Source organism: Oncorhynchus masou, chromosome 29 (assembly GCF_036934945.1).
Source record: "Oncorhynchus masou masou isolate Uvic2021 chromosome 29, UVic_Omas_1.1, whole genome shotgun sequence".
In the NCBI taxonomy this organism is placed as follows: Eukaryota; Metazoa; Chordata; class Actinopteri; order Salmoniformes; family Salmonidae; genus Oncorhynchus; species Oncorhynchus masou.
In genome coordinates this window covers 2,273,415-2,287,435 of record NC_088240.1, presented here as the reverse complement: position 1 = coordinate 2,287,435, position 14,021 = coordinate 2,273,415, and the positions used below count along the sequence as shown (strand labels likewise).

The following is a 14,021-nucleotide window of genomic DNA, read 5'->3' as shown; positions in this document are numbered from 1 at the left end:
GCCCTGAGTACCAGGCCGTTAGGACCTGATGGAGGGACAATAGAGCCCTGAGTACCTGGCCATTAGGACCTGATGGAGGGACAATAGAGCCCTGAGTACCTGGCCATTAGGACCTGATGGAGGGACAATAGAGCCCTGAGTACCAGGCCACCAGGCCAGTTAGGTACCACCAAAGCATGTCTAGAGTGCAGAAAAGGAGATTGCTGTGACTCAACGTTCATGTGGAATTTGACTGAGGTAATACGGTCACCAGCTGTAGTCTGTCAGAACAATATGACTGGGAGCCATGTGATCCGTGAAACACATGCTGCAGAAGGATGTACTTCCGTCCAACGATCTGTGTAGCTAGATATGAGTAGTACTCGGTCAATATAAGGACAATCCATTTCAATGTACATCTACTGTAACACCGTATCATAACGATCTGTTTCAGTATATCAAAATATCGCTCAAGGAAAACGCTCTTTAACACTTTTCAGTTTGTAGAACTGTTTCAGTATATCGATCTGTTTCAGTATATCAATCTGTTTCAGTATATCAATCTGTTTCAGTATATCGATCTGTTTCAGTATATCGATCTGTTTCAGTATATCGATCTGTTTCAGTATATCGATCTGTTTCAGTATATCGATCTGTTTCAGTATATCGATCTGTTTCAGTATATCGATCTGTTTCAGTATATCGATCTGTTTCGGTATATCGATCTGTTTCGGTATATCGATCTGTTTCGGTATATCGATCTGTTTCGGTATATCGATCTGTTTCGGTATATCGATCTGTTTCGGTATATCAATCTGTTTCGGTATATCGATCTGTTTCGGTATATCGATCTGTTTCAGTATATCAATCTGTTTCAGTATATCAATCTGATTCAGTATATCAATCTGTTTCAGTATATCAATCTGTTTCAGTATATCAATCTGTTTCAGTATATCAATCTGTTTCAGTATATCGATCTGTTTCAGCATATCGATCTTGAAAAGAGCGGATGCTTAATGACTAACATGTAAATGTAGTACAAGTATGTAAACATAGTACTCACAGAGTCTGAGCTGCCTCTGAAGGAGTCCAGGCTGTTCTGAGTAGGTAGTAGGTAGTAGGTACAGTAGTCTGTAGTAGGTACAGCAGGGTGTAGTAGGTATGTATGTAAACATAGTACTCACAGAGTCTGAGCTGCCTCTGAAGGAGTCCAGTAGGGTGTAGTAGGTATGTATGTAAACATAGTACTCACAGAGTCTGAGCTGCCTCTGAAGGAGTCCAGCAGGGTGCAGTAGGTATGTATGTAAACATAGTACTCACAGAGTCTGAGCTGCCTCTGAAGGAGTCCAGGCTGTTCTGAGTACAGGATGATTTCCTCAGCACCTCCTCGTCAGTTGCATGTCCGTCCGTGATACTGGCTCCGTCTCCCGAGCCTGTACTCCCCTGCACCTCCTCAAACTCCTCCTGGTCACAGTCTGACTCTGTGTCAGGTAGGATGCTAAGGAGATCTCCTCCCTGGCTCCTGGGACAGGCACAGTGGGCATAAAGTCTACCCTAGAGGGAGCCACGTCTCCTCTTCTCACTGGCACAGCCTCAGGGACTGTGGTGGGCATAACGTCTACCCTGGCGCAGGGTCTGTTGGGTATAACCTCGAATCTTCTGGGTACTCTGTTGATGTCTGGAGCCACCTCTGTTCTCCTGGTGGGTTGGTGGCACAAAGCTTTACCTCCTCCGGTGGTGAGGGCAGGGAGAGGAGGTGGAGCAGGGTGGTGTGTAGGGACACTAGATCCATAGGAGGTGAGGGGGTAGTAAACAGGGGGGCAACATGGGGCCTGTGAGAGGGCCAGGGCCTGTGCTACTAGTCCCTCAGCGAAGGCCGGAGGAGGAGGAGGGAGGGAGGAGAAGAGCTCCTGGTCCAGAGGGATCTCCGCAGGGAGAGGAAAGTCAGGAAGGGGGATACCACTACCGGGACACTCCTCCTTAGCATGGAAGCCCTCATCCACCTCCTCCACCTCCTCCTCGGCCCGGCCCAGAGGAGCGGTGCTCTCTGAGGGGTCGTGGAGATTCTCCTCGCTGGACAGACTCTGTTCCAGACCCCCAAAGTCCAGGAGCTCCAGGAACTCTGTAGCCACGCGAGACGCCTCCTTCTCCAGCCGGTAGATCTCTGCGTCCCTCCTCTGCCGGAGCTCCTCCCCGTTCCCTCCCAGGCCGTCCCCTAACATGGACACCCCGTCCTCCTTCTGGCGCTGCAGCCTCTCAATCTCCTTCTCCAGTCGAAGGATCTCCTCCATCTGACGGGACTCCTCCTCGGAGGTGTGGGGGTGCAGGGAGTGGGACAGGGACACCTCCTTGTGGTACACCTCCTCATGAGGAGCAAGATACTCCATCCTCAGGGAGTTCCTAAAGGGAGAGAAGAAGAGAAAGAACACAATTAGATGGTTAACTGATGGCTGACAGTACAGTACCAGTGTATGTTGGTTGGCTGATGGATGACAGTACAGTACCAGTGTATGTTGGTTGGCTGATGGCTGACAGTACCAGTGTATGTTGGTTGGTTGGATGATGGCTGACAGTACCAGTGTATGTTGTTTGGTTGGCTGATGGCTGACAGTACAGTACCAGTGTATGTTGTTTGGCTGATGGCTGACAGTAAAGTACCAGTGTATGTTGGTTGGTTGGTTGGCTGATGGCTGAATGTACCAGTGTATGTTGGTTGATTGGCTGATGGCTGACAGTACAGTACCAGTGTATGTTGGTTGGTTGGCTGATGGCTGACAGTACCAGTGTATGTTGGTTGGTTGGCTGATAGCTGACAGTACAGTACCAGTGTATGTTGGTTGGCTGATGGCTGACAGTACAGTACCAGTGTATGTTGGTTGGCTGATGGCTGACAGTACAGTACCAGTTGGCTGATGGCTGACAGTACAGTACCAGTGTATGTTGGTTGGCTGATGGCTGACAGTACAGTACCAGTGTATGTTGGTTGGTTGGCTGATGGCTGACAGTACAGTACCAGTGTATGTTGGTTGGTTGGCTGATGGCTGACAGTACCAGTGTATGTTGGTTGGCTGATGGCTGATATGGCTATCAGTGTATGTTGGTTGGCTGATGGCTGACAGTACAGTACCAGTGTATGTTGGTTGGCTGATGGCTGACAGTACAGTACCAGTGTATGTTGGTTGATGGCTGGTACAGTGATGGCTGATGGCAGTACAGTACCAGTGTATGTTGGTTGGCTGATGGCTGACAGTACAGTACCAGTGTATGTTGGGTTGGCTGATGGCTGACAGTACAGTACCAGTGTATGTTGGTTGGTTATGGGTTGGCTGATGGCTGACAATACCAGTGTATGTTGGTTGGCTGATGGCTGACAGTACAGTACCAGTGTATGTTGGTTGGCTGATGGCTGACAGTACTGATGGCTACCAGTACCAGTGTATGTTGGTTGGCTGATGGCTGACAGTACAGTACCAGTGTATGTGGATTGGCTGATGGCTGACAGTACAGTACCAGTGTATGTTGGTTGGCTGATGGCTGACGGTACAGGACCAGTGGATGTTGATTGGCTGATGGCTGACAGTACAGTAACAGTGCATGTTGGTGTACCTGTTGTTAGCTGTAGTGTTTTTCTTCTCTTCCTGTCCGTTGCTAAGCTCCTCCTCTTTTCTACTCAGTGCTTCATGCTCCTGTTGTAGTCTCAGTCTCTCCTCCTCCTTCCTCAACTCCTCCAGCTCTAACACCCTTTGTCTCTCCTCCTCTTCCTCTCTCCTTCTCCGCTCCTCTTCCTCTCTCCTTCTCCGCTCCTCCTCCTCTTCCTCCCTCCTCCTCCGTTCCTCCTGCTCTCGTCTCGTCTCCTCTTCCAGCCTCCTGCTCTCCTCCTCCCTACTCCTCCTCTCCTCCTCCTCCCTCTGCCTTCTCTCCTCCTCCTCCCTCCTCCTTTTCTCCTCAGAGAGCTGTTGATAGAGGCCTCGGGCCAGCCGACCACGTTGGTGTTTCTGGAGAAGGACAGCTGCAGCACGGAGCCGCAGGAACACGCGTCTCCAGAAGTGAGCCCTGTAGTTCTTCTGGATGGTGATGGTGCTGGTCAGGACCCTCCTATAGTGCTTCCTATGGGGAGGGGACAACACAAGACAAGTCACTGTCTGGCTGTCCACTCATTGTTCAAACAACATTTCACCCACAATGCCCCTCTCCCTCACCCACAGGACCCCCACCCTGACTCTCCACTCTACTCTATCTGGAGCTCTACTCTTTATTCTAGTCTGGAGCTCTACTCTCTACTCTACTCTGTCTGGAGCTCTACTCTACTCTACTCTGTCTGGAGCTCTACTCTCTACTCTACTCTGTCTGGAGCTCTACTCTACTCTGACTGGAGCTCTACTCTACTCTACTCTGATTGGAGCTCTACTCTACTCTGACTGGAGCTCTACTCTACTCTGTCTGGAGCTCTACTCTTTACTCTACTCTGACTGGAGCTCTACTCTCTACTCTACTCTGACTGGAGCTCTACTCTACTCTGTCTGGAGCTCTACTCTCTACTCTACTCTGTCTGGAGCTCTACTCTACTCTACTCTGCCTGGAGCTCTACTCTACTCTACTCTGCTCTGTCTGGAGCTCTACTCTCTACTCTACTCTGCCTGGAGCTCTACTGTTTACTATAGTCTGTCAGGAGATCTACTCTCTCCTCTACTCTGTCTGGAACTCTACTCTTATCTGGAGCTCTGCTCTCTACTCTGATTGGAGCTCTACTCTACTCTGTCTGGAGCTCTACTCTTTACTATAGTCTGTCTGGAGATCTACTCTCTCCTCTACTCTGTCTGGAACTCTACTCTTATCTGGAGCTCTGCTCTCTACTCTACTCTGATTGGAGCTCTACTCTACTCTGTCTGGAGCTCTACTCTCTACTCTACTCTGATTGGAGCTCTACTCTCTACTCTACTCCGTCTGGAGCTCTACTCTACTCTGTCTGGAGCTCTACTCTCTACTCTACTCTGACTGGAGCTCTACTCTACTCTACTCTGTCTGGAGCTCTACTCTACTCTACTCTGACTGGAGCTCTACTCTACTCTACTCTACTCTACTCTGTCTGGAGCTCTACTCTCTACTCTACTCTGACTGGAGCTCTACTCTACTCTGTCTGGAGCTCTACTCTCTACTCTACTCTGACTAGAGCTCTACTTTACTCTGTCTGGAGCTCTACTCTCTACTCTACTCTGTCTGGAGCTCTACTATACTCTACTCTGACTGGAGCTCTACTCTGCTCTGTCTGGAGCTCTACTCTCTACTCTGCCTGGAACTCTACTCTACTCTGACTGGAGCTCTACTCTACTCTGTCTGGAGCTCTACTCTTTACTATACTCTGACTGGAGCTCTACTCTACTCTGTCTGGGCTCTACTCTCTACTCTACTCTGTCTGGAGCTCTATTATTTACTATAGAATGTGTTTGGAATGTGTCTGGAGCTCTACTCTCTCCTCTAGTCTGTCTGGAGCTCTACTCTACTCTGTCTGGAGCTCTACTCTACTCTGTCTGGAGCTCTACTCTACTCTGTCTGGAGCTCTACTCTACTCTGTCTGGAGCTCTACTCTCTACTTTACTCTACTCTGTCTGGAGCTCTACTCTACGCTGACTGGAGCTCTAGTCTCTCCTCTACTCAAACAAAAACTAGATCAACTGTATTTTATAAAATAATATGTTAGAGCACTAAACAATCATGACATTGAAACTGTAGGACTGTCTAATCTTTCTAGAAATGATAGCAGCAGCTAGATGTTAATCAAGGTTCGTAATATCCACAATACCGATAGACTGTTGAGAATATATTGTTGTTGCTCTTAAAATGTAATTACTATCCTTATCAGCCTGGTCTCTGAGAAAAATATAGAATATTTTACTAAAATCTGTGCCACTCCATTTAGTATGATATGTTTCTTTACGTTAGGTTACATTGCATTAACTACCAGATGTAAGATAATACATGTGCATCTGGGACACTCAAGTATGGTAGTATGGTACGTTTGGTAATGACAGTAGGTTAACAATGTAGCATATCATACTAAAGCAGTCACACATAGCATATCATACTAAAGCAGTCACACATAGCATATCATACTAAAGCAGTCACACATAGCATATCATACTAAAGCAGTCGAACGTAGCATATCATACTAAAGCAGTCGAACGTAGCATATCATACTAAAGCAGTCGAACGTAGCATATCATACTAAAGCAGTCGAACAAAACATATCATACTAAAGCAGTCGAACGTAGCATATCATACTAAAGCAGTCACACATAGCATATCATACTAAAGCAGTCGAATGAAGCATATCATACTAAAGCAGTCACATACTAAAGCAGTCACACAGCATATTGTACTAAAGCAGTTGAACATAGCATATCATACTAAAGCAGTCGAGCGTAGCATATCGTACTAAAGCAGTCGAACATAGCATATCATACTAAAGCAGTCGAACGTAGCATATCGTACTAAAGCAGTCGAACATAGCATATCATACTAAAGCAGATCGAACATAGCATATCAGACTAAAGCAGTCGAACATAGCATATCATACTAAAGCGATCGAACATAGCATATCAGACTAAAGCAGTCGAACATAACATATCAGACTAAAGCAGTCGAACGTAGCATATCGTACTAAAGCAGTCGAACGTAGCATATCAGACTAAAGCAGTCGAACGTAGCATATCATACTAAAGCAGTCAACGTAGCATATCATACTAAAGCAGTCGAACATAGCATATCGTACTAAAGCAGTCGAACATAGCATATCGTACTAAAGCAGTCGAACATAACATATCAGACTAAAGCAGTCGAGCGTAGCATATCAGACTAAAGCAGTCGAGCGTAGCATATCATACTAAAGCAGTCGAACGTAGCATATCATACTAAAGCAGTCGAACATAGCATATCGTACTAAAGCAGTCGAACATAGCATATCATACTAAAGCAGTCGAACATAGCATATCGTACTAAAGCAGATCGAACATAGCATATCATACTAAAGCAGTCGAACATAGCATATCGTACTAAAGCAGTCGAACATAGCATATCGTACTAAAGCAGATCGAACATAGCATATCATACTAAAGCAGATCGAACATAGCATATCAGACTAAAGCAGTCGAACGTAGCATATCGTACTAAAGCAGTCGAACGTAGCATATCATACTAAAGCAGTCGAACGTAGCATATCATACTAAAGCAGTCGAACATAGCATATCATACTAAAGCAGTTGAACATAGCATATCAGACTAAAGCAGTCGAACATAGCATATCAGACTAAAGCAGTCGAACATAGCATATCGTACTAAAGCAGTCACACATAGCATATCGTACTAAAGCAGTCGAACATAGCATATCATACTAAAGCAGTCGAACGTAGCATATCGTACTAAAGCAGTCGAACATAGCATATCGTACTAAAGCAGTCGAACATAGCATATCGTACTAAAGCAGTCGAACATAGCATATCGTACTAAAGCAGTCGAACATAGCATATCATACTAAAGCAGTCGAACATAGCATATCAGACTAAAGCAGTCGAACGTAGCATATCGTACTAAAGCAGTCGAACGTAGCATATCATACTAAAGCAGTCGAACGTAGCATATCATACTAAAGCAGTCGAACATAGCATATCGTACTAAAGCAGTCGAACATAGCATATCGTACTAAAGCAGTCGAACGTAGCATATCAGACTAAAGCAGTCGAACATAGCATATCGTACTAAAGCAGTCGAACGTAGCATATCAGACTAAAGCAGTCGAACATAGCATATCAGACTAAAGCAGTCGAACATAGCATATCGTACTAAAGCAGTCACACATAGCATATCATACTAAAGCAGTCGAACGTAGCATATCATACTAAAGCAGTCGAACGTAGAATATCGTACTAAAGCAGTCGAACGTAGCATATCATACTAAAGCAGTCACACATAGCATATTGTACTAAAGCAGTCGAACATAGCATATCGTACTAAAGCAGTCAAACGTAGCATATCAGACTAAAGCAGTCGAGCGTAGCATATCATACTAAAGCAGTCGAACGTAGCATATCATACTAAAGCAGTCGAACATAGCATATCGTACTAAAGCAGTCGAACATAGCATATCATACTAAAGCAGTCGAACATAACATATCAGACTAAAGCAGTCGAACGTAGCATATCGTACTAAAGCAGTCGAACGTAGCATATCATACTAAAGCAGTCACACATAGCATATTGTACTAAAGCAGTCGAACGTAGCATATCATACTAAAGCAGTCGAACATAGCATATCGTACTAAAGCAGTCGAACATAGCATATCATACTAAAGCAGTCGAACATAACATATCAGACTAAAGCAGTCGAGCGTAGCATATCGTACTAAAGCAGTCGAACGTAGCATATCATACTAAAGCAGTCGAACGTAGCATATCGTACTAAAGCAGTCGAACATAGCATATCAGACTAAAGCAGTCGAACATAACATATCAGACTAAAGCAGATCGAACTTAACATATCATACTAAAGCAGTCGAACGTAGCATATCATACTAAAGCAGTCGAAAATAACATGTCATACTAAAGCAGTCGAACATAACATATCATACTAAAGCAGTCGAAAATAACATGTCATACTAAAGCAGATCGAACATAGCATATCGTACTAAACGGGTTCAATTAAGACATAGGATACTATACGTCCTACAATTCCTTTGAGGTAGACCAATGTAATGTAATCTAAAGTAACTGGAGTGGCACAGATTTGAGTAAAAATATAATGGATTTTGCTCTGAGACCAGGTTGCATTTATAGCTTGATAATCCAGATAAGACTGGTTCAATGTATCTAGACACTGGTACGGATCTTCCTACACTTATTCTGGAACACATTCCAAATAGTCCAAACACATTCCAAACACATTCCAAACACAGTCCAAAGACATTCCAAACACAGTCCAAACACATTCCAAACAGTCCAAACACAGTCCAAACACATTCCAAACACAGTCGAAACACAGCCCAAACAGTCTAAACACATTCCACACATTCCACACAGTCTAAACACATTCCACACAGTCCAAACACATTCGCAACAGTCCAAACAGTCCAAACAGTCCAAACACAGTCCAAACACAGCCCAAACAGTCCAAAGACATTCCAAAAAGTCCAAACCCAGTCCAAACACAGTCCACACATTCCAAACAGTCCAAACACAGTCTAAACACAGTCCAAGCAGTCCAAACACAGTCTAAACACAGTCCAAACACAGTCCAAACACATTCAAAACAGTCCAAACACAGTCCAAACACAGTCCAAACGGTCCAAACACAGTCCAAATAGTTCAAACAGTCCAAACACATTCCAAACACATTCCAAACAGTCCAAACACATTCCAAACACATTCCAAACAGTCCAAACCCAGTCCAAACAGTCTAAACACATTCCACACATTCCACACAGTCCAAACACATTCGCAACAGTCCAAACAGTCCAAACACAGTCCAAACACAGTCCAAACACAGCCCAAACAGTCCAAACACATTCCAAACAGTCCAAACAGCCCAAAGACAATCCAAACAGTCCAAACAGTCTAAACACATTCCACACAGTCCAAACACAGTCCAAACACAGTCTAAACACAGTCCAAACACAGTCCAAACACAGTCCAAACGCAGTCCAAACACAGTCCAAACACAGTCCAAACACATTCCAAACAGTCCAAACAGTCCAAACAGCCCAAAGACATTCCAAACAGTCTAAACACAGTCCAAACACAGTCCAAACACAGTCCAAACACAGTCCAAACACAGTCCAAAAACAGTCCAAAAACAGTCCAAACACAGTCCAAACACAGTCCAAACACAGTCCAAAAACAGTCCAAACACAGTCCAAACAGTCCAAACACAGTCCAAACACAGTCCAAACAGTCCAAAGACATTCCAAACAGTCCAAACGTAGTCCAAACACAGCCCAAACAGTCCAAACAGTCCAAACGCAGTCCAAACACATTCCAAACACAGTCCACACCGTCCAAACACAGTCCAAACACATTCCAAACAGTCCAAACACAGTCCAAACACAGTCCAAACGGTCCAAACAGTCCAAATAGTTCAAACAGTCCAAACACATTCCAAACACATTCCAAACAGTCCAAACACATTCCAAACACATTCCAAACAGTCCAAACCCAGTCCAAACAGTCTAAACACATTCCACACATTCCACACCGTCCAAACACATTCGCAACAGTCCAAACAGTCCAAACACAGTCCAAACACAGTCCAAACACAGCCCAAACAGTCCAAACACATTCCAAACAGTCCAAACAGCCCAAAGACATTCCAAACAGTCCAAACAGTCTAAACACATTCCAAACACAGTCTAAACACAGTCCACACATTCCAAACAGTCCATACACAGTCTAAACACAGTCCAAACACAGTCCAAACACAGTCCAAACGCAGTCCAAACACAGTCCAAACACAGTCCAAACACATTCCAAACAGTCCAAACAGTCCAAACAGCCCAAAGACATTCCAAACAGTCTAAACACAGTCCAAACACAGTCCAAACACAGTCCAAACACAGTCCAAACGCAGTCCAAACACAGTCCAAACACAGTCCAAACACAGTCCAAACACAGTCCAAACACAGTCCAAAAACAGTCCAAACACAGTCCAAACACAGTCCAAAAACAGTCCAAACACAGTCCAAACAGTCCAAACACAGTCCAAACACAGTCCAAACACAGTCCAAACAGTCCAAACAGCCCAAAGACATTCCAAACAGTCCAAACGTAGTCCAAACACAGCCCAAACAGTCCAAACAGTCCAAACGCAGTCCAAACACATTCCAAACACAGTCCACACCGTCCAAACACAGTCCAAACACATTCCAAACAGTCCAAACGGAATCCAAACAGTCCAAACAGTCCAAAGACATTCCAAACAGTCCAAACAGTCCAAACGCAGTCCAAACACAGTCCAAACAGTCCAAACAGTCCAAACACAGTCCAAACCGTCCAAATACATTCCAAACAGTCCAAATACATTCCAAACAGTCCAAACACAGTCCAAACACATTCCACACAGTCCAAACAGTCCCCAACAGGCCCAGCTCCAGTACTCACCTTGCCACATAGCTGAGTATGTGCGCCCGGATCACCATGCCCGCCTGTCTCCGCACCTCTTCCCTCTCCTTCTCCAGCCGGTGTTCCAGCTCTTCCTTCAGGAACACCTGCAGGACATGACACATGGCCCGTCCAGTCAGAGAGAGGGATGGAGGTTAGGCCCACACCGCACGGCCCACACGGCACAGTCGGGGGGGCAGAGAGAGGGGGGTGGTGGAGGTTAGTTCCTCTTGATAAGGTCCAAGGTGGGTTGCTGTAGGCCCTGATGTTTGTCACAGAGCAGAGCTATAGCTAGTTACTACTGTTCCTGACACTCTCCCTGACTGCAGAGAGCCCAGCTGAAGACTGCTACTGTGCTGCTGCAGAGAGTCATGGTGTTGTGTTGTTAGTCCCACAGCGAGCGGCCATTCTGTCTATCTGTGTTTCCCTTCTGTTGCTCTCTCTCTCTGGCTGCTACTGAGGTGACCAGGGAGAGAGAGAGAGAGAGAGACTAGAAGGGAGGAGAGCCAGAGAAGAGGGGAGGGGAGAGACAGAGGGGAGGGCACTGCTAGGCAGAGAGAGGCAGGGAGAGACACATAGAGGGGAGGGCACTGCTAGGCAGAGAGAGACAGAGGGGAGGGCACTGCTAGGCAGAGAGAGACAGAGGGGAGGGCACTGCTAGGCAGAGAGAGACAGGGAGAAGAGGGGAGGGGGAGGGCACTGCTAGGCAGAGAGAGACAGGGAGAAGAGGGGGGGGCACTGCTAGGCAGAGAGAGACAGGGAGACTGGAGGGGAAGGGAGAGGGAGGAGGGCACTGCTCGGCAGAGAGAGGCAGGGAGACAGGAGGGGAGGGAGAGGGAGGAGGGCACTGCTAGGCAGAGAGAGACAGGGAGACTGGAGGGGAGGGAGAGGGAGGAGGGCACTGCTAGGCAGAGAGAGGCAAGGAGACTGGAGGGGAGGGAGAGGGAGGAGGGCACTGCTAGGCAGAGAGAGGCAGGGAGACAGGAGGGGAGGGAGAGGGAGGAGGGCACTGCTAGGCAGAGAGAGGCAGGGAGACTGGAGGGAGGGAGAGGGAGGAGGGCACTGCTAGGCAGAGAGAGGCAGGGAGACAGGAGGGGAGGGAGAGGGAGGAGGGCACTGCTAGGCAGAGAGAGGCAGGGAGACTGGAGGGGAGGGAGAGGGAGGAGGGCACTGCTAGGCAGAGAGAGGCAGGGAGACTGGAGGGGAGGGAGAGGGAGGGAGGGGGCACTGCTAGGCAGAGAGAGGCAGGGAGACAGACACTGCTAGGCAGGAGGGACTGGAGGGAGGGAGGGAGGAGGGCACTGCTAGGCAGAGAGAGGCAGGGAGACAGGGGGAGAGGGAGAGGGAGGAGGGCACTGCTAGGCAGAGAGAGGCAGGGAGACTGGAGGGGAGGGGAGAGGGAGGAGGGCACTGCTAGGCAGAGAGGGCAGGGAGACAGGAGGGGAGGGAGAGGGAGGAGGGCACTGCTAGGCAGAGAGAGGCAGGGAGACAGGAGGGGAGGGAGAGGGAGGAGGGCACTGCTAGGCAGAGAGAGGCAGGGAGACAGGAGGGGAGGGAGAGGGAGGAGGGCACTGCTAGGCAGAGAGAGGCAGGGAGACTGGAGGGGAGGGAGAGGGAGGAGGGCACTGCTAGGCAGAGAGAGGCAGGGAGACAGGAGGGGAGGGAGAGGGAGGAGGGCACTGCTAGGCAGAGAGAGGCAGGGAGACAGGAGGGGAGGGAGAGGGAGGAGGGCACTGCTAGGCAGAGAGAGGCAGGGAGACTGGAGGGGAGGGAGAGGGAGGAGGGCACTGCTAGGCAGAGAGAGGCAGGGAGACTGGAGGGGAGGGAGAGGGAGGAGGGCACTGCTAGGCAGAGAGAGGCAGGGAGAGAGACACAGAGGGGAAGGGAGAGGGAGGAGGGCACTGCTAGGCAGAGAGAGGCAGGGAGACAGGAGGGGAAGGGAGAGGGAGGAGGGCACTGCTAGGCAGAGAGAGGCAGGGAGACTGGAGGGGAGGGAGAGGGAGGAGGGCACTGCTAGGCAGAGAGAGGCAGGGAGACAGGAGGGGAGGGAGAGGGAGGAGGGCACTGCTAGGCAGAGAGAGGCAGGGAGACAGGAGGGGAGGGAGAGGGAGGAGGGCACTGCTAGGCAGAGAGAGGCAGGGAGACAGGAGGGGAAGGGAGAGGGAGGAGGGCACTGCTAGGCAGAGAGAGGCAGGGAGACTGGAGGGGAAGGGAGAGGGAGGAGGGCACTGCTAGGCAGAGAGAGGCAGGGAGACAGGAGGGGAGGGAGAGGGAGGAGGGCACTGCTAGGCAGAGAGAGGCAGGGAGACTGGAGGGGAGGGAGAGGGAGGAGGGCACTGCTAGGCAGAGAGAGGCAGGGAGACAGGAGGGGAGGGAGAGGGAGGAGGGCACTGCTAGGCAGAGAGAGGCAGGGAGACTGGAGGGGAGGGAGAGGGAGGAGGGCACTGCTAGGCAGAGAGAGGCAGGGAGACAGGAGGGGAGGGAGAGGGAGGAGGGCACTGCTAGGCAGAGAGAGGCAGGGAGACAGGAGGGGAGGGAGAGGGAGGAGGGCACTGCTAGGCAGAGAGAGACAGAGGGGAGGGCACTGCTAGGCAGAGAGAGACAGAGGGGAGGGCACTGCTAGGCAGAGAGAGACAGGGGGAGACACTGAGGGGAGAGAGAGGGAGGGAGGGGGCACTGCTAGGCAGAGAGAGACAGGGAGAAGAGGAGGGGGGGCACTGCTAGGCAGAGAGAGACAGGGAGGGGGCAGAGAGAGACAGGGAGACTGGAGGGGAAGGGAGAGGGAGGAGGGCACTGCTAGGCAGAGAGAGGCAGGGAGAGAGACACAGGGGAAGGGAGAGGGAGGAGGGCACTGCTAGGCAGAGAGAGGCAGGAGACACAGGGGGAAGGGAGAGGGAGGA

At 48.8% G+C, this 14,021-nt stretch overlaps 1 protein-coding gene across 1 annotated transcript in view; it reads right to left on the bottom strand.

Moving 5' to 3' along the window:
* The window catches only part of LOC135521387 (unconventional myosin-X-like), a 314,073-nt gene that overhangs the window by 79,223 nt on the left and 220,829 nt on the right, over positions 1-14,021 (bottom strand). Inside the window, 5 exon segments of the mRNA XM_064947288.1 lie at positions 471-974; positions 1,300-1,458; positions 1,500-2,379; positions 3,586-4,086; positions 11,122-11,228. Of these exon segments, the coding sequence (XP_064803360.1) occupies positions 471-974; positions 1,300-1,458; positions 1,500-2,379; positions 3,586-4,086; positions 11,122-11,228 (2,151 nt within the window).